The 19,560-nt window shown below is 35.0% G+C and overlaps 1 protein-coding gene across 1 annotated transcript in view; it reads right to left on the reverse strand.

Moving 5' to 3' along the window:
- SCAPER (S-phase cyclin A-associated protein in the ER) overlaps positions 1 to 19,560 on the reverse strand; it is a 565,180-nt gene that overhangs the window by 347,470 nt on the left and 198,150 nt on the right. The window contains exons 18-20 of the mRNA XM_011932825.1: positions 17,362 to 17,443; positions 15,759 to 15,911; positions 14,685 to 14,792 (exon numbers count right to left, since the gene is read on the reverse strand). Of these exons, the coding sequence (XP_011788215.1) occupies positions 14,685 to 14,792; positions 15,759 to 15,911; positions 17,362 to 17,443 (343 nt within the window). The remainder of the gene's footprint in view (positions 1 to 14,684; positions 14,793 to 15,758; positions 15,912 to 17,361; positions 17,444 to 19,560) is intronic.

The following is a 19,560-nucleotide window of genomic DNA, read 5'->3' on the forward strand; positions in this document are numbered from 1 at the left end:
GAAGAGTTGGGCGGGGTGGCTCATACCTATAACCCTAGCAACTCAGGAGGCTGAGGCAGGAGGATCGATTGAGGCCAGAAGTTGGAGTTCAGCCTTATAATAGAGCAAGACCATGTTTCTAAAATTTAAAAAGAATTTCACATGCAGCCCAACTAAGCTTCAAAAGCAAAGGAGAAATAAGACCTGCCTTATAAAAGGTCCTTGAGGGAGTGCTAAATATGGATAGGAAACATGGCTACCAGCCTCCACAAAAACACACTTAAGTATATAGACCATTGACACTATAAAGCAGTCACACAATCAGGTCTGCATAATAACCAACTAACACCATGATAACAGGATCAAATCTGTACATACCAATATTAACTCTGAATGGGATAAATGTCCCAATTAAAAGGTAGAGTGGCAAGTTAGATAAAAAAGCAAGACCCAATTACATGCTATCTTCAAGAGACCCATCTCATCTGCAATGACACCCATATGCTTAATGTAAAGGGATAGAGAAAAATCTACTGGAGGTGATGGATACCCCAATTACTCTGATTTGGTCATTACACATTGTATGCCTGTATCAAAACATCACATGTACCCCATAATTATATACAACTATTATATACCCATAGTAATTGAAAAATTAAAAATTAAATAAATTTTAAGATATTAAAAATTTTTTAAAAAACTAAGAGAAGACTAAAAATAAAAGAATACTCAAACAGTATTATGACTAAGAAAGGGGTATAACTACAAATGAGGTAGAGACTTAAAAGATACAAGAATGCTATCAATAACTACATGAAAGTATTTTTAAAACAGTGTAAAAACAAATTCCTAGAAAACTCTTAACTTTGCAGAAGGGACTCAAAGGGAAATAAAATATTTAAATACATTAGTGATTATTAATAATACTAAAGTGTTTAAGAATCTTCCAACCAAGAAATGACCAAATGAGTTTTACAGGGAATTTCTTTCAAAATTTCAAAGAGAAGACAATCCTGGTATTGTACAAATCTTCCAGAAAATAGAAAAAAAAGAGTTTCTAACTTTTTGAATGAGCATAATCCTGATAATCAAAGATGATGTAAAAAAGAAAAAATCATAAAACTCTATCACTCATACATGTATATGCAATAGTAGTGAACAAAATATTAGCAAAGAATACACACAAAAGATAATATACCAGTAATGAATTAGGGTTATTCCAGCTTAGCAAAAATAGTTTCATATTAGGAAATAAATATAAGTCACTATACTAAAAGACTAAACAACAAATAAATAAGCCAATATTTAGAAATTAGAAAAAGAAACTTCCTTAACTGAAAAGACTCGTTACTAAACACCTAAAGCAAACATCATTTTAAGTGAGAAAACTTTAGACTCATACTTTTTAAAATCAGATATGAGACAGAATGCCACCACTACATGTGTTCACCATTGTACTACAGATATGACTCAGTGTGATAAAAAAACAAAAGTAAATTTGAGTTATAAACAATGGAAATAAGCAATACAACTTTATTACTTGCAATGTGATTCTTTACATAGAACCTCAATCTACAGACAAGTTACTGGAAATAAGAGTTTAACAAGAGGGCTAAATATGAACTTGATATGCAAAATCATTTGCATTTCTACAGAGCAACAAAGTAACAGGTAAAAGATACCAGTAGGGGGAATTATAAAACCTTACTTATTAACAAATATTCTTAAAGGCCTAATTGAAATGTAATGATATGACATTCCCAAATAAGAAGAATATCAGGAAGATGTGAATTATTTCCCAAATGATCTGATTTAAAACAATTCTGGACAGTTTTTGATAGAACTTGACAATTCTATAATGTATAAGGATGAGTAAAAGGACAAGAAGCCACAAGAAACATCTTGTTCTCCTGTGTATGAGAACAAGTTTATTAAGTAAGGTAACATGATAATGGAGCAGACAAACGAGCATAGGGAAGCCATAAACAGTTCATGCATGCATGAAATATAGCATAAAACAGAGGTGACATGTGAGATGGTGAAAGAAGAATCCAATAAAAGGAGCCGTAAAAAATAACTCAAAGTGGATTGAAGATTTAAATGTCAAAAACAAAACTTCAAAACACTTAATGGAAAGAAAATATAGGTGAAACACATCATAAGAAAGGATTTTTGAAGCAGAACACAAAAAGTACTATCTATAAAAGACAATATGGGTAAATTTGATTGTTGAAATTAATATTTTTTGCTAATAGACATAAGAATATCAAAATCTAAGTTTAAAACTGTTACAGATATCTCCAATATATATAACTAATAAAAAATTAGTAACAATTTATGAAAAAAGCCTAAAAATAAAAAGCAAAAGTAAACAACCCAATAAAACCCAACAGAAAAGGGGAAGAACAGCCACAGACATTTTTTATTTTTATTTTTTGAGATGGAGTCTCCCACTGTCGCCCAGGCTGAAGTGCATTGGCATGATCTTGGCTCACTGCAAACTCCGCCTCCCGGGTTCACGCCATTCTCCTGTCTCAGCCTCCCGAGTAGCTGGGACTACAGGCACCTGCCAACACACTCAGCTAATTTTTCTTTTTTTTTTTGTATTTTTTGTAGAGACGGGGTCTCACCGTGTTAGCCAGGATGGAACCACAGACATTTTACAGAACAGGAAATACTTTCCTAAAACATGAAGAAATGCTTTATGTCATTAGTGATCATGTAAATAAAAATCAAGCTTATAATGAAATACCACTGTACACCTACTTGATTGGCAATTGTTAAAACCCATATAATGCCAAGAGTTGTGGAGAATGTAAATCTACATCTTTTATACATCACTGGTAAGTGTGCAAACTGGTGCAACCAATTAGAAAAACAGTATGGGATCGTCTCTAAAATTGAACATTTATATGCCATACTACTCAGCATTCCACCCTTAGGTATATACCCAAGGAAAACTCTTATACATGTACAAGTGGTATGCATAGGAATGTTAACACCAACACTACTTACAAACCAAAAACTTAAAAACAACACAAATACCAATCAACAGGATAGTAAATAAATCGTGTATAATTACTAAACAGTACAGCAACCAAAACCAACAAACTAAAGCTCTTCATAGTAATTTGGATGAATATAAGCATTATAATATTGAAGGAAAAAGCACAAGTCCATAAAGATTATATACAGTGATGTATTCTTCTTGTAAAGCAATAACCAAAATAAAAGTATACATTTTAGGAATAGACCTACATGTAAAAAAAATCAAAATATAAATTATGAATGGGACAGGCAGGGAGAGGACCTATTAAGCAACATTAAACAAAACTAGGTTTACAATATTAATACCAGACAAAAATAATATTCAAGGAAAGAGGCATTAAATAGGAAAGAGGGATGCTTCATACTCTTAAAAGGTAAACTTCACCAGTAAAAGAGATATAAAAAGTTATGACTGTGATGATAAATCTTTGGAATACATAAATAGCAAACACTGATTTTAAAAATACAAGGAGACGTGAAGAAATAACAATAATAGCATATTGGCATTCTTTCCATTTTGAGTAAAGGATTTAAATGAACAAAAACCAATCGGATAAAAAAGTAAGAATTTACATGATAATTAAGACATTTGATCTAATAAATGTTATATGTACCCAGAGAGAAAAGAGATTCTTCTTAAAATTTTACAATATATTAAACTACAAAGAAAAATTAATAAACTCCTCATAGTGGAACCTATATAAACCATAATCTCTGACCAGAATCCAATGAAAGTAAAAATTAAAAATCAAACAGTCCTCATATTGGCAACACATACTCCTTTTTTAATTATTATATTTTAAGTTCGGGGTACATGTGCAAAACATGCAGACTTGTTACATAGGTATACACATGCCATGGTGCCTTGCTATATCCATCAACCCATGATCTACATTAAGTATTTCTCCTAATGCTATCCCTCCCCTAATCCCCCCACCCCCCGACAGGTCCTGGTGTGTGATGTTCCCCTTCTTGTATCCACGTGTTCTCATTGTTCAACTCCCACTTATGAGTGAGAACATGCGGTGTTTGGTTTTCTGTTCTTGTGTTAGTTTGCTGAGAATGACGGTTCCAGCTTCATCCGTGTCCCTGCGAAGGACATGAACTCATCCTTTTTTATGGCAGCAAAATATTCCATGGTGTGTATTTGCCACCTTTTCTTTATCCAGTCTATCACTGATGAGCATTTGGGTCGGTTCCAAGTCTTTGCTATTGTGAACAGTGCTGCAGTAAACATACATGTACATGTGTCTTTACAGTAGAATGTTTTATAATCCTTTGGGTATATACCCAGTAATGGGACTGCTGGGTCAAATGGTATTCCTAGTTCTAGATCCTTGAGGAATCACCACACTGTCTTCCACAATGGTCGAACTAATTTACACTCCTACCAACAGTAAAAGCACTATTTCTCCACATCCTCTCCAACATCTGTTGTTTCCTGACTTTAATGATCGCCATTCTAACTGGCGTGAGATGGTATCTCATCATGGTTTTGATTTGCATTTCTCTAATGATGAGTGAAGATGAGCTTTTCTTCATATGTTTGTTGGCTGCATAAATGTCTTCTTTTGAGAAGTGTCTGTTCTTGTGCTTCGCCCACTTTTTGACGGGGTTGTTTTCTTTTCGTAAACTTGTTTAAGTTCTTTGTAGGTTCTGGATACTGGCCCTTTGTCAGATGGACAGATTGCAAAAATTTTCTCCCATTCTGTAGGTTGCCTGTTCACTCTGACGACAGTTTCTTTTGCTATGCAGAAGCTCTTTAGTTTAATTAGATCCCATTTGTCAATTTTGACTTTTGTTGTCATTGTTTTTGGTGTTTTAGTCATGAAATCTTTGCCCATGCCTATGTCCTAAATGGTATTGCCTAGGTTTTCTTCAAGGATTTTTATGGTTTTAGGTCTTATGTTTAAGTCTTTAATTCATCTTGAGCTAATTTTTGTATAAGGTGTAAGGAAAGGGTCCAGTTTCAGTTTTCTGCACATGGCTAGCCAGTTTTCCCAACACCATTTATTAAATAGGTAATCCTTTCCCCATTGCTTGTTTTTGTCAGGTTTGTCAAAGATCAGATGGTTGTAGATATGTGGTGTTATTTCTGAGGCCTCTGTTCTGTTCCATTGGTCTATATATCTGTTTTGGTACTGGTACCATGCTGTTTTGGTTACTGTAGCCTTAAATGCCTCTTTTTTTTTTTTTTTTTTTTTTTCAGACGGAGTCTCACTCTGTCACCCAGGCTGGAGTGCAGTGGCAGGATCTCCGCTCACCGCAAGCTCCGACTCCCAGGTTCACGCCATTCTCCTGCCTTAGACTCCAGAGTAGCTGGGACTACAGGTACCCGCCACCATGCCTGACTAATTTCTTGTATTTTTAGTAGAGACAGGTTTCACCATGTTACCCAGGATGGTCTCTATCTCCTGACCTCGTGATTCTCCCACCTTCGCCTTTCAAAGTGCTGGGATTACAGGCGAGAGCCACCGCGCCCGACCCAAATGCTTCTTTCTTAAAAAGGAAAAAAAATGAAATTCAAACTGTCTTCAATCAAAGGAAATATGTGGCATTAAACAACATGTCTTAAAACAAGAACAAATAAAAACAAATTAATCATTCAATTGAGACGGGGTAGAGGGAAGGACAGAGAAACAGATTGAAAAAAGGTAGAAAGAAGAAAAATTTTAAAAACCATTAGCAAGTTTAAGGCAAAAAGAAAGTGTAAAACATTGAAATCAGAAAATAGAAAACAGATTTTAATGATTTCAAAGAGGCTACTTACTATATGTATATACTTTTATTAAAATAAATTAGAAAATCTAATCTAAGAAAGTAATCTTCTAAGAAGATATCAATTATTGACTCAACAAGATCTGGAAAATCTTAAAAGACAATGAAGATAGAAGAAACTGATATGGTAGAGAAAAGTCTCCCCCTAAAAATGGCTTCTAAACCTGAGGGCCTAGAAGCAGTGACACCTCAGTTAATAATGAGCACCCCTTATATCTAGGTCTTGTTTTCTAAGTGTTATCCTTGAAAACAAAAAAAAACAGAGCTCCTTGGAGAAGTGGCTGATTCCAGGGCTAGAAAAGGAAGAATACCAGATAAGGCTGCTGCTTACAAGATTATAAAATGCCAGTAAAGAAGTGTTCAAAAAAAACTAAACAGGGCAATGTCAAAAAGACACAAAAACTGACCGAAAGAGTTCGTAATCACCAAAGCTGGAACAGTATTAGCAATAAGATAATGTATACTAGAATATAACTCAAAGTAAAAAAAAATTATATCTGACATAAAAGATGAATAAATAAGTAAGGAATATGGGCAAACCTTCCTTAACAGAAGGATTCCGAAAACTATATATATAGATAGTCCTCCTCTGGAAGCTGAAACCTAATCCCTCCCACAGGTATCCCAATCCCTTGAAACCTGCTTCCAAGGTATGGAAAAGAAAAAATAGTCACTTCACAGTGAAGAAACATTGCAAACACTACTGTGGCAAGAAATAAGTTATAATTGTATGTATCTCTGATATGATGTGCCTAAAGGACATTTCAACTCTATGGTATTCCCACCAAAAATATATAATCCTGGGTAATCATGAGAAAAAAAAATCTACAAACCTACTTCAGTCATCAGGCGAACCCAAATGAGAGATATTCTGCAAAATGCCTCACCCAGCACTCCTTAAAACTGACAGGGCCATGAAAAACAAGAAATTATAATAGTGATCACCAGGGTCTGGAGGTAGGAGGGAATGGAAAGTTAATGTTTAATGGGCACAGATTTTCAGATGTTCAAGATGAAAAGAGTTCTGTGGATTAACAGTGGTGACGGTAGCATAACAATGTGAATGAACTTAATGACACTAAACTATAATATATACTTAAAAAGGGTTAAGATGGTAACTATCGCTTTGTATTTTACTTTGAAATCAGGGAGTGTAATGCCTCCAGCTTTGTTCTTTCTCAGGATTGCTTTGGCTACTCAGGTTTTTTTGTGATTCCATACAAATTTTAGGAGGTTTTTTCTACTTCTATTAAAAATGTCATTGAAATTTTGATGGGGATTACATTGAATCTATACATTGCTTTGGAGAGTATGGACACTTTAACAGTACTAATTCTTCCAATCCATGAACACAGGATATCTTCATTTATTTATATCTTCTTCAATTTCTCTCATCAGTATCTTATAGTTTTCAGTGAAAAGACTTTTCACCTCCTTGGTTAAATTTATTCCAAAATATTCTACTTTTTGATGCTATTATGAATGAGATAGTTTTATTAATTTCCTTTTCAGAAAGTTCATTGTTAGTATATAGAAACACAACTAATTGTGGCAATCACTACACAGTGTTTGCATTAATATACAAATCATTATGTTGTACACACTGAATGTATACAATCGAATATACACAATTTTTGTCAACTATACCTTAATAAAGTTGGAAAAATAGTTAAGATGGCATATATTAAGTTATGTGTATTTTACGACAGAAAACAAATTTTTCCCGAAAAACACATACAGGAACATATAATTTTATAGATATATTAAATAAAACCTTTAAGGAAGAGACAATTTCTATTTATGCAACATGATCCCAGTAATAAAAACACAACAGGAAAATCTAGTCAGTTTATATATGAAGATGATACAATCTTGAGAAAGAAAAATAATAAATAAGATATTTTAAAAACAAATTTAACTATGTACTTTTAAAATCATGACCAAATTAAGTTAAATATTAATATAGACAAGCCATTAAGATAATATATCACATAAACAAATTGAAAAAAAGAATTTTGCAATTTTGCCCAAAAAATACTTCTTGCTGTAATTAAAGGAGAAAAGCAATCATAAGATGGAGAAAAAGCTCAACCCAAATTAATAACGATTTAGTATTTTTAAGATCTTATAAAATTAGAGATAGAAAGGACCTTCTTTAATATGATAAAACATATTTATAAAAACCTATAAATTGATTAAATTAAAACTGCAAATTAGAAAGTAACAGGGTAAAACAAAGTCTTAATTTCATTCAGTTTAAAATGCCAAGTTACCAAACTAGCTACTAGTGTAACTCTAAGGTCACTTTGCACTCCGAATTTTACACCTTGACTAACACAGCTAAAAATCTGTTAAGAGTCAACTTAATTATTAATTCTTCTCTTTTGAGTTAATTCTAAAACTCTAAAAAGCAAGCTTGTATTCTTTCCTTTATAAAAATTATTTGTGAGGTCAGGTGTGGTGGTTCATACCTGTAATCCCAGCACTTTGGGAGGCTGAGGTGGGTGGATCACCTGAGGTCAAGAGTTTGAGACCAGCCTGGCTGACATGGTAAAACCCTACCTCTACTAAAAAAACCACAAAAATTAGCTGGTGTGGTGGCAGGCGCCTGTAGTCTCAGCTACTTGGGAGGCTGAGACAGGAGAATTGCTTGAACCCAGGAGGCAGAGGTTGCAGTGAGCCAAGATCAAGCAACTTCACTCCAGCCTGAGCGACGGAGCAAGACTCCATCTTGAAAAAAGAAAAAAAAAAACAAAAAACTGTTTACTTAAATATTTTTCCTTGACCTAATAAGTGGAATCTAAAAAATTTCCTTCAACTAAATAAAGAAGATCAATAAATCAGCCACAGATATAGAGCCACATATTCTCTGCATATCACAGTGTGAAAACTTAGAATATATAAATTAATAATCAGCTATATGTGTGCATTATATACTGAATACATATACATTTACTTACACACACACACACACACACACACACCCCTATAAAATTTTTCCTATACTATTAAGGAGAAAAATCAAGTCAATGGAAGCTATGCCTTAAAAGAAAGGACAGTATGTTTTAAAATCATTCCTCAAATTGTCTTAAACTTACTAACCCTACTGAGGTATTCGATGGGAAAAAATACTGAAGATTTATTTTAAATTACTTCTAGTTTGCTCATTTGACTTGATTTCCTGTTGAAAGGCAAATAAGATGTTTCATAACGTGATTATAAAATGATAGTGAATACTACTTCTACAAAGGCAAGCAAAGTAAGGAAATAAATGGGTCTATATGGAATTATCTTTTATTTCCCAGACTATCATAATTCTGGGAAACATCTTGCCACTTCTTTTGATCTCACTACCAGGCACACCCTGGCCGAAACAGCTTACATTTCATTAAATACAGTGATGTCTTTATGTTTTTGCTAATTTAAAATTTCTTTATTTTCCTAATTTAAAATTTATTTTCTCTTCAATCACCTAGTTGGCATATATTGTCCATGGAAACTAATAATGCTATTTGTAAAGTCACATATGGTTGTAAACATCCAATACATTACAGTTAATTTAAGATCCTTCAGGAAGGTCCTATTCATACCTTTCAGGAGTCAAATGAAAATTATTATTTTTTTCTATAAGTATACAGGGTAACTAAAAGAGTTTGTATAATTTACATGCGTTTGAAGCTAATGGAATCTCACAAACATAGAAATACACTGATTTAAAATGGAAAAAATATCTTTTAAAATTCATTCTACATATACAATTAAATGTACTTCAAGCAACTTCTAGAAAAGATCCTATCAGCTTCTTTAGATAATGTGAAAACAGGACCACAAAGATATCAAGTACTAAAAATAATACTTCATTGATTTATTTAGCAATGCATGTAAAAAGTTAAATTTTAGAATGTATTTAAAACTAGTACCCATTTTTGACCTTTAAAAATCACCTTTTTAATCATTTGAATTCTAAGATGAATGAGAAAAAAAATCAAATATAAACATCAAACATAGTCCCTTTTGTTAAGTCTCAAGAAATACTAGAAAAACTGCCCAAATTACAATAAAAACACAAAACAATAAAGTTTTCTTACTCAGCAGTGACCTATTATGTTGAACAGGCTTAAAAATCAAAATGTGTCAAAGATCAAGAGTAAGTTATCTGAGATGTTAAGTTCATAAGGTCAAAGGTACAATTTTATTAGGTCAGAGGTAATATAAATAAAATCTTATATGTCAAAGAAGAAAGGTCATAGAAAAGGTGTATATAATATAAAGACATCATAGGTGACAAGTAATAACTTTAAGTAGAACAAGTATGTGTACTATAGATACCCTCTACTGATTAAAAAAATGAACTTCCATGAGAGTAACAGAAAATAGCCTTTTTATATCACATAATTCATATGCTATATTATACATTTGTTTTCAGGAAGAAGAGGCTATAACCAAGAATAACGACATGAATTAAGTAAGAACTTTAAGAAAATGTAATTCATTCAAACTGAAACAGTACACAAAATGAACACACCAATCAAATCTCGAATCATAATGGCTAAACATAAGACTGCTATGGCTACAAAAATCAGATAATATTGCACATTTTTCTTCCAAAGTGTGTTATTCCTATTATTTGCTTCTAACCTTTTCTCATTGAAATAAAAACATGTGAAATTTATATTTCAGTTTACTTAATACCATATTCCAGAAAAAATGATTTTTTGTAAATTAAATAATATTTTTAGCTGTTTTATTAATGGAAATTAATTACAAATATATATTTTTTTGATATCGAGTCTCACTCTGTCACCCAGGCTGGAGTGCAATGGCATGATCTTGGCTCACTTGCAACCTCCACCTTCCGGGTTCAAGCAATTCTCCTGCCTCAGCCTCCAAAGTAGCTGAGATTACAGGCGCGCATCACCACGCCCAGCTAATTTTTGTATTTTTAGTAGAGACAGCGTTTCACCATGTCAGCCAGGCTGGTCTTGAACTCCTGACCTCAGGTGAGCCACCTGCCTCGGGCTCCCAAAATGCTGGGATTACAGGTATGAGTCACCGCACCTGGCTGCAAATAATTTTTATAAAGGAAAGAATATCCTTTACAATGGGAATTATTACAAGTAATTGAGGCAATTAAGGGTTTTTTTCAAAGTAGAGTACACAAATACGTGACTATAGTTCTAAACCGAAAACTCAAGTAGAAAATGGGGGTAATCATGAAAGATTTAAGTAATAAAAAACTCCATACTATTCTCTCTTACAATACTTACACAATTTGAGTAAAAGGCAGAAAATTATTTGAGGTAAACTAGATTATTAGTTCCACATTCCATTTCACTTATATTAAAAGTACTCAGAATTTACAAAGGTGAAATTGAGAGGTCTACTCCAATGACACCTTCAAGCCACTCTGCATAAACTTTTCATTTCGATTCAACTCAATGGACATTTATAAATAACCTTAACTATATGTCAAGCATTATATCAAACATGAATATGCAGGGCTCAAACACTGGAGACTTTTAATTCTAGCTACCGTGAACTGGCTTGTACTGGACTAATCTAATGCCAAAAGTTGCACAAAATACACAAAGCGACTATTTGAAAGGAACAAAAGCCAACAAAGGACTTGAAAGACTATGATGCCTAAAAAAAGGCAAGCACATAAAATGTAGCTGTACATTCATTCTGGATACTTCCTTCAGAGTTTATGCCAATTTCTGGCATGGGAGTGTAGTGCAAGCAGAGTAGCAGTCTTAGTGAGCTGAGGAGACAGAATTTGGAGTTTCGAGTCATCAAAGTGGTTAAAACTTGAGGGGCAAAATTCTTCCAAGTTAAAAAATTCACAAAAAAAGTGAGCTCAGACTGGGCTATCTTTTTTCGTTCTATATGAATTTTAGAATAGTTTTTTCTAATTCTGTGAAGAATGTCATTGGTAGTTTGATAGGAATAGCACTGAATCTGCAAATTGCTTTGGGCCGTATGCCCATGTTAACAATACTGACTCTTCCTATCCATGAGCGTGGAACATTTTTGCATTTGTTTGCGTTATCTCTGATATTTTTGAGCAGTATTTTGTAATTCTCATCTGTAGAGATCTTTCACCTCCCTGTTTAGCTGTATTCCCAGGCTTTTTAAATTCTTTTTGTAGCTAATTTGAATGAGACTGAGTTCTTGATTTGGCTCTCAGCTTTGATGTTGTTGCTGTGTAGAAACGCTACTGATTTTTGTACATTCGTTTTGTGTCCTGAAACCTCACTGAAGTTGTTTATCAGATCTAGGAGCTTTTGAGCAGACCCTTTGAGGTTTTCCAGGTATAGAACTGTATAATCTGCAAAGGGAAAGAGTTTCCCTTTTTTCAAGCTATTTGGATGCCTCTGATTCTTTCTCTTGCCTGATTGCTCTGGCTAGGCCTTACAGTACTACATTGAATAGGAGTAGTGAGAGTCGAAATCCTTGTCTCATTCCAGTTCTCAAGGGGAATGCTTCTAGTTTTTGCCCCTCCAGTAGGACGTTGGCTGTGGGTTTGTCATAGATGGCTCTTATTATTTTGAGCTATGTTCCTTCAATTCCTAGTTTGTTGAGGGTTTTTAACATGAAAGGATGTTCCTTTCACCTTTGAAATTGCTGTCCTTTGGATGAGGCTTTTTGTTTTTATATTCTTTGATGCCCTTGAGGGTTTGACTGTAGTATACACTGCGTTCAGTGAACTGGCTTTGTTTCTGGATGATTTCAGCAGTGCTGGACTGCATGCCCCAGGGGAATGAGACCAGGCCCACGGTTTGGAACCTCAAGGTTAAGCACTTGCTGCACTAGAGTGGCTAAGGTGTTCCCTGTCCGCTGGCAACAATACTTCAATGGCAGGTGCTGGCAAAATCACTTCATCAGCACAGTGGTATCAGGTCCAAGTGCACAGGCTAGCAGTCACAGGTTCTGCATGCATGCAATTGCAGTTGGTAGAGTGTGAACACATATTCGCACACTGGTGATGGCAGTGCAGTGGCAACAGAGTCCACACCTGCACCGGTGCCAGTAGCAGCGTGGTGGCAAAGTCCATGCAGCTGCCAGAAAGTGGTGGGGAGAGGCTATGGGCAGTTGCGTGCCAGCAGGGGCCCATCTGCAGAAGCTCTCTGATGGTCAGGCAGGGTCTCCTGGGATAGGAGCTACGGTGGCAGCCACCTAGAAGCACCTCGTTTGGGCATCCAAGTCTGCACTGCAAGAAGGCATGGCCAGGCAGGGACCCTGGGAGATGTCATCAGACCAGGGTGCTCAGATCACACCAGCCCTGTTCCACTGTCAAGACAGCACTGCTGTGTGCAGGTCTGACAGACAACAGTGACCAAAGCCACCTAGGGGAACACAGTGAGACTTAGGGGTTGAGCATCTCTGGCTGCCCTCCACAGCAGCTGTTCCTGTGTCAAACCCTCTGGGCTCTTCGCAAGCTGGACTCCAGTCCCTGCCACCTCTCCAAGCAATTCTCCCTGTCAGCTCAAATGTCCATGGGAGTCATGGGGTCTCCTGCAGCTAGGATTCCAGAGGTCTGTGATGAGAGTGGGTCACTCCTTGCTTAGTTAGCCACCTCTTCCTCAGAAGAGAGTTCTGGTGCTCTGCAAAGCCAGTCGGCGTTCCCCACTTTCTCCTGCAGCTTCAGCTCAGGGTGGGCCTTCCCTCCCTCTAATCTCAATGCCTTCCTTAGAAGATCTGCTTGGAGTGTGCTAGCCTTCTTGATGGTCTGGTCTCTGGGTGGGAGAGATGCTCTTCCTGGCTGCATCTAGTCAGCCATCTTGGCTCTTCCTGTTTTCCCTTATTTTAACAAGTCGGTAAACCAAATACTATTCAACTACAGATGTGTTCCTGATGGTACATAGGAAGGCACTGACATAAAGCTAAGAAAAATAACTACAGCTTCACATAGACAATAGGGATAAATTTCACAGGCTTAAGTATCAATGTATGAAGTCAGGCACAAAAGAATACATACTGTATGATACCATTTATATGAAATTCAAGGATAGGCAAGAGTAAATAATGATGCAAAAATTCATAGTAGTTAACTTTTGGGGACACAACCAGGAGGGGGCATAAGAGGAACCCAAAGGGTACAACAAATGGTCTATATTATGATCTGGGTGGTTTTATATCAGTTTATACATATGTAAAAATTCATCAGCTATATACTTGAGATTTGTGCTCTTGACTAATGAATGCCATACCTAAAAAAAAAAAAGTTAAATATACACATGCACCTACATAAAGGGACCTGCCCTCAAAGAACCCACAAAAACTTTTCCTGGACGGCTTAAGAGTTGCTTAACAAATATGAATTTCTCATTCTTGAGTAGTTTTAAAAATTTACTATAATAAATAGGACAGCAAATTCACAGATTATCTAGCTATGTCATCCAAGTTTCAAAAAGAGTTAAATGAAAAATATTCATATATATATTTATACAAATCTAAATTCCATGTTGACAATAATTATGTGTGAAGAAATAATGAATTTCCAAAAGCTTCTAAATGGTATACTGATCCAAAATTATCCTCTTAAGTGAAATTTATGTGGTTAACTGTTTTCCAAGAAATGTGGCACGTCACTGAGTAATTATTTTCCTGCATTATTAAAATATCAATATACCATAACCTTTCCTTATACTGAAATTATGTAAATAACAGCATTAAATTCTTGTTTCTATCTTTCTTGTTAAATTAATATATACACTAAAATAATGACACATTTGTACACTATATTGTAGTAGCTATTAAGTGCTAAATTTAGTTTTAAATAATCATAGAAATAAATACAAACATGGAATTCTTTATAATAAAACAGCACATATTGGGTACTCAATAAACAACTTCAAATGAACAAAAATAAAGTTTACCACTTCTTCATCTGAAAGTTCACGACCCTGGATGCTGCTATTTTCTCTCACAGCTTGCTGGTGTTTTCTCCCTTTAACATGGCTAAAAAGATATACCTCTGAAGAGATCTAAAAGCATAAAATCAAAGCAATGTAATCAATATAACATTATATGAATTTTAAACACTACACATTCAGTCCAGTATATGACATGTGAGTTGAGATCCACCTAGTATTTACATATTAGTCTTAAACATAGTTTCCTCAAACATAATTCTGAGAATCCTCTAGAAGACAAATGGTTAAAAAAAAGACTCAGGAGGCTGAGGCAGGAGAATCGCTGGAACCCGGGAGGCGGAGGTTGCAGTGAGCCAAGATCGCGCCACTGCAATCCAGCCTGGGTGACAAAGCGATACTTGTCTCAAAAAAAAAAAAAAAAAAAAAAAGACATACTATAGTCAGCCTAAGAGGAAATTATTTCCTCTAGGTTTGAAGATTCAAGTCTCAGCAGTGAAAATGTTGTTTTCTTTTTTTAGACCTAGTACCCCAAAAATACTGACTTGGGCTATCACATTAAGCAGGTAATCATCCATTTTAATAGTAACTATATTCTTTAGCACTTTTACTGCTATTCCGAAATGCTGATGTTTCATTCAGAATCATGAAAGAAATCCAGGTCACTCAGCAGATGCCTTAGCATGAGTTTTATTTTATTTTTTGAAACAGAGTCTTGCTTTGTCACCCAGGCTGGAGTGCAGTGGCACAGTCTTGGCTCACTGCAACCTCTGCCTCCTGGGTTCAAAGGATTCTCATGCCTCAGCCTCCTGAGTACCTGGGATTATAGACATGCACCACCATGCCCAGCTAATTTTCAGTAGAGACAGGGTTTCACCATGTTGGCAAGGCTGGTTTTGAACTCCTGGCCTCAAATGATCCGCCCACCTTGGACTCCTAAAGTGCTGAAATTACAGGCGTGAGTTGCCACATCTCTCCTGCCTTAGCATAAGTTTTAAAAGACTGGAAGAATATATTTCCATGGTTTCATAAACTTTAGAAGTAAACTGTATCATTATAATATTGATAATAACAACCTACCAGCACATTGCAGAGAGAACACTGCTTCTTTCTTTCATAAGGGGTCAGTTTGGGGGCATAATCAGTATTTGCATGTCGCCCACTGCTTAGCTCAGCAGCTTTTTCTTTTCTTTGTTCAATCTGTTCCATGTGCCTTCGAATACTTTCATCATGCTGTAGATGAAGTCAAAGTGCAAGAATTTCAAAAATTATTCAAATTATGGTGAGAACTCGGAAAAATAATATTTCCATTAAAACTTCAAAAATTATAGGAGAATGTCGTTTGTATGGCAACTTACACACTGAAGACAAAGCTTTACACAAAGCCCTTTAATATCACCTACATGAACAGTAATGTTTATTAAAGTGTGCTCCAGGATAGATATTAATAGGTGTTTTACAGAACAGCTTCCATGGTCAAATAAATTTGGAAAACAGTAAACTAAAGCTAAACAGGTTTTTAATGTAGAACTTTACAGAACCTCCAGTACATCACTGTGATCTATGACTCAATACACCTAGCTTTTAGTAGGCATCAACTTACAAATTATTTGCCAATAACATATTTATGAGAACCATTTCCTGGAACCCACCATGGGAAATGTTAACCTATAGATAAAGCACATGCTTATCCATACAGCAAGCAAGGCCCATCATGACTAATCCTATAACCTACTCCATTTTTATACCTCCAGTGACAATCCTGGGGGAAAAACACTATTTCAGACCTTTGTCCTTCACTCATCTATTTCATATGGCTAGGATGGCATCCCACCTACCTATCTATTTTACTCATCCTCCTTTCAAGATCCAGCTCAGGAAGTGTTTTTTAAAATCACTTCCCTGACCTCTGACACTCCTCATGTTAGACTAAGTGTCCTCTTCTGTGCTTCCACAGCATTTCATGTATGCCTCTCTCTATGTGGAGGTTATGTACTTAGCACCTGAATTTAAAGTAAATGAAGAGTTTCTTAAAAATCAGAACCATGCCTTATCTCTGCATTCCCCTGCCTACCACAGGGCTCAATACCTGCTACAATAAATTTAAATGAATGATAAATTTCTAGGACTGTACAAATAGTAAAATATGGTCTTCTAACTTAAAGATTTTACTATCCCTGTGAGGAGCCAGCATGTAAATAACTGTGACATAATATGAAACATTCATACTGTTAGAGACTGCCTACAGGTTGTAGTAATGCTAAAAATTTTCTAGAAAGTATCAGTTTATCATAATTTCCCAAGCTACAATTATGCAATTCATAAGCACTGAAATCAAGTGAAGCAAATCGTAAGAAACAACTTTTAATTTACTTTTGAGTGATTAAAACCTATGAATATAAGAAGCCTACCAGTAATGCCTTCAAGTCATTAACAAATTGCTTAGTAAAAACAGGAAATGTTAAATAAACTTCCTTAAATTTTTTTCCTCAATGGCTCTACCGTATCAAAGTAAACTTAGTTTCCAGATACTGAGTGAGAAACGATCATAGCAAAATCATATAAGCTTTGCTGTGCAAAGATTTAGAATACAAATTAATTCAATTTTTGCTCTACAAAATGTTGATCTCATGCTACACAGCAAGCTCTAAAATTTCAATTTAAAAATATGTAATATCCTTACCTTGAGCTGAATTTTTTTCTGTAACTCTTCCATAGCTTCTTGTTGAGCAGCTGTGAGTGCTGCCAATCGTTCTTCCCTGTCTCTGTAAGAAGATAGTAAAAATTATAAACTCAACTGCTTAAAGTAACAAATCTCATGAGGCTCAAAAATACAATTAGGACACATAGGCTTATATAGTCTAAAGGGCTATTATTTTTTAAAAAAATATTCTTCTTAGAGTGCCTACTAAATCCCAGGTATATTGCTAATTAAATGTTTGGGAAACAATAGAGATTATCAGTTATGAAATGGATTTCTGGACCCAGGCATGGGTTTAAATTTTGGCTCAAAGACTGTCATTTAAACATGGCATGTTGAAAACTGTATTTATCTCTGTTCCCTTCCAAAAACACAATTAAACCATAAAAAGAATAGAAAAGGCATAAACTCACAAAAACAAAGTAAAAGAGGAAATAATCACAAAAAATGGACATCAATATTTCAAAAGCTGAGAAGCACTCCTGAGAAAGCTGAAATCTAAGCTTTCAGAGGGAAACTAATAAGCAAGGTGACTCTACTAGCAAAATTCCATTAAGAGTTCAGAAATTGAAAAAAACTATTCACTTATGAAGCAAGGGAGGTTGAGGATAAAAAATAAGCAGACTCGGAAAGCCTTAAAATACAGCAGGTCTCCAAATCTCCCCACGCCAGCAGAAGATGAAGAGATTACTCCCTAGAGGGGCTGAACAAAAGGACCTGCATTCAGGACAGAAGGCAAATTGGAGGTGAGATAATACACTGAAAACAGGAAGTTTAAGTGAAAATCTACATACTGAAATGGTGAGACAAGTAGCATCCTTCTATTTTTAATTCATACAGTACGCATAGCCAGCTTTCCTCACCACTCCCCTCATGTATCCCAGAATTTAAAGTATAATAAATTAAAATAAATAAGTAAAAAGAAACAGTTAACACACAAACACACAATGTATAAATATATTTTCTCTTTTATTATCTTAGTTCTTTTAAAAATATAGAACTGTATAAAGAAATAATTATAAGATTAATGTTTCATTTATGACATTTATATGTAAGATATGTGAAAATAGTAACACAAGGGGAAGAATAAAAGAGGAGGCCAGAACTTTGGTACAAAGTTGTTCTATTTTAACAAAATTAATTTAGTTTAATCCTAAAGTAGAATATAAGTCAAGATGAATACTATAATCCAAAAAGCAACTATTAAAGTAACTAAAATAATATAATTTTTAAATAATGAAGAAAATAATACAACAAAAAGTGGTTTAATAAAAACAAAAGGCAAAGGAGAACAAAAAAGACTTGAGACATACAGAAAACAAATATCAAAATGGCGGACATAAATTCAGTCATACCAAAAATTACATCAAATGAGAATTGACTAAACATTCCAATCAAAAGGCAGAAATTATCAAACCAGACAGAAAAGTAAAACCCAACTATATACAGCCTACAAGAGACAGATATGAGATACAAAAACACAGAAAGGATGAGGGTATAAGAACAGAAGACATACCATGTAAATAGTAGCTAATTTTTGTATTTGTAGTAGAGATGGGGTTTCACCATGTTGGCCACGATGGTCTCAATCTCTTGACCTCATGATCCACCCGCCTTGGCCTCCCAAAGTGCTGGGATTACAGACGTGAGCCACCGCGCCCAGCCAAGAACTTTATAATAAGTGAGATCACTTAAGATGAAAAAGACAAATTCCTAGGAAGACATGAATTATCAAAGCTGATTCCAGCAGATATAGAAAAATCTCAATAGACCAAAAACAAGGGGAAAAAAACTTAACTGGTAATTTAAAATCTTCCCACAAAGAGAAACCGAAGCCCTGAAGGCTTTACTGGTAAACTCACCCAAACATTTAGAAAGAAATAATGCCAATCCTATGCAAATGGCTTCTCAAATAGAGCAGGAAACTTCCCCTTACATTCTGTAAGGCCAGAATCGCCATAACACAAAAGCCAGACGAAAACATCACAAGAAAACTACAGATCAATATCCCTCATGAACATGCCCTTGGCAAGAAGCCAACAACATATAAAAGCTATTATATATCATGACAAAGCGGGAATTAACCCAGGAATACAAGGTTATTTTAATATGCAAAAATTAATGTAACATACCATATTAATACAATAAAGAGTAAAACCCACAGTCATCTTAATGGACCCA

This window comes from Colobus angolensis, unplaced genomic scaffold, assembly GCF_000951035.1.
Source record: "Colobus angolensis palliatus isolate OR3802 unplaced genomic scaffold, Cang.pa_1.0 Scaffold99, whole genome shotgun sequence".
NCBI classification, from domain to species: Eukaryota; Metazoa; Chordata; class Mammalia; order Primates; family Cercopithecidae; genus Colobus; species Colobus angolensis.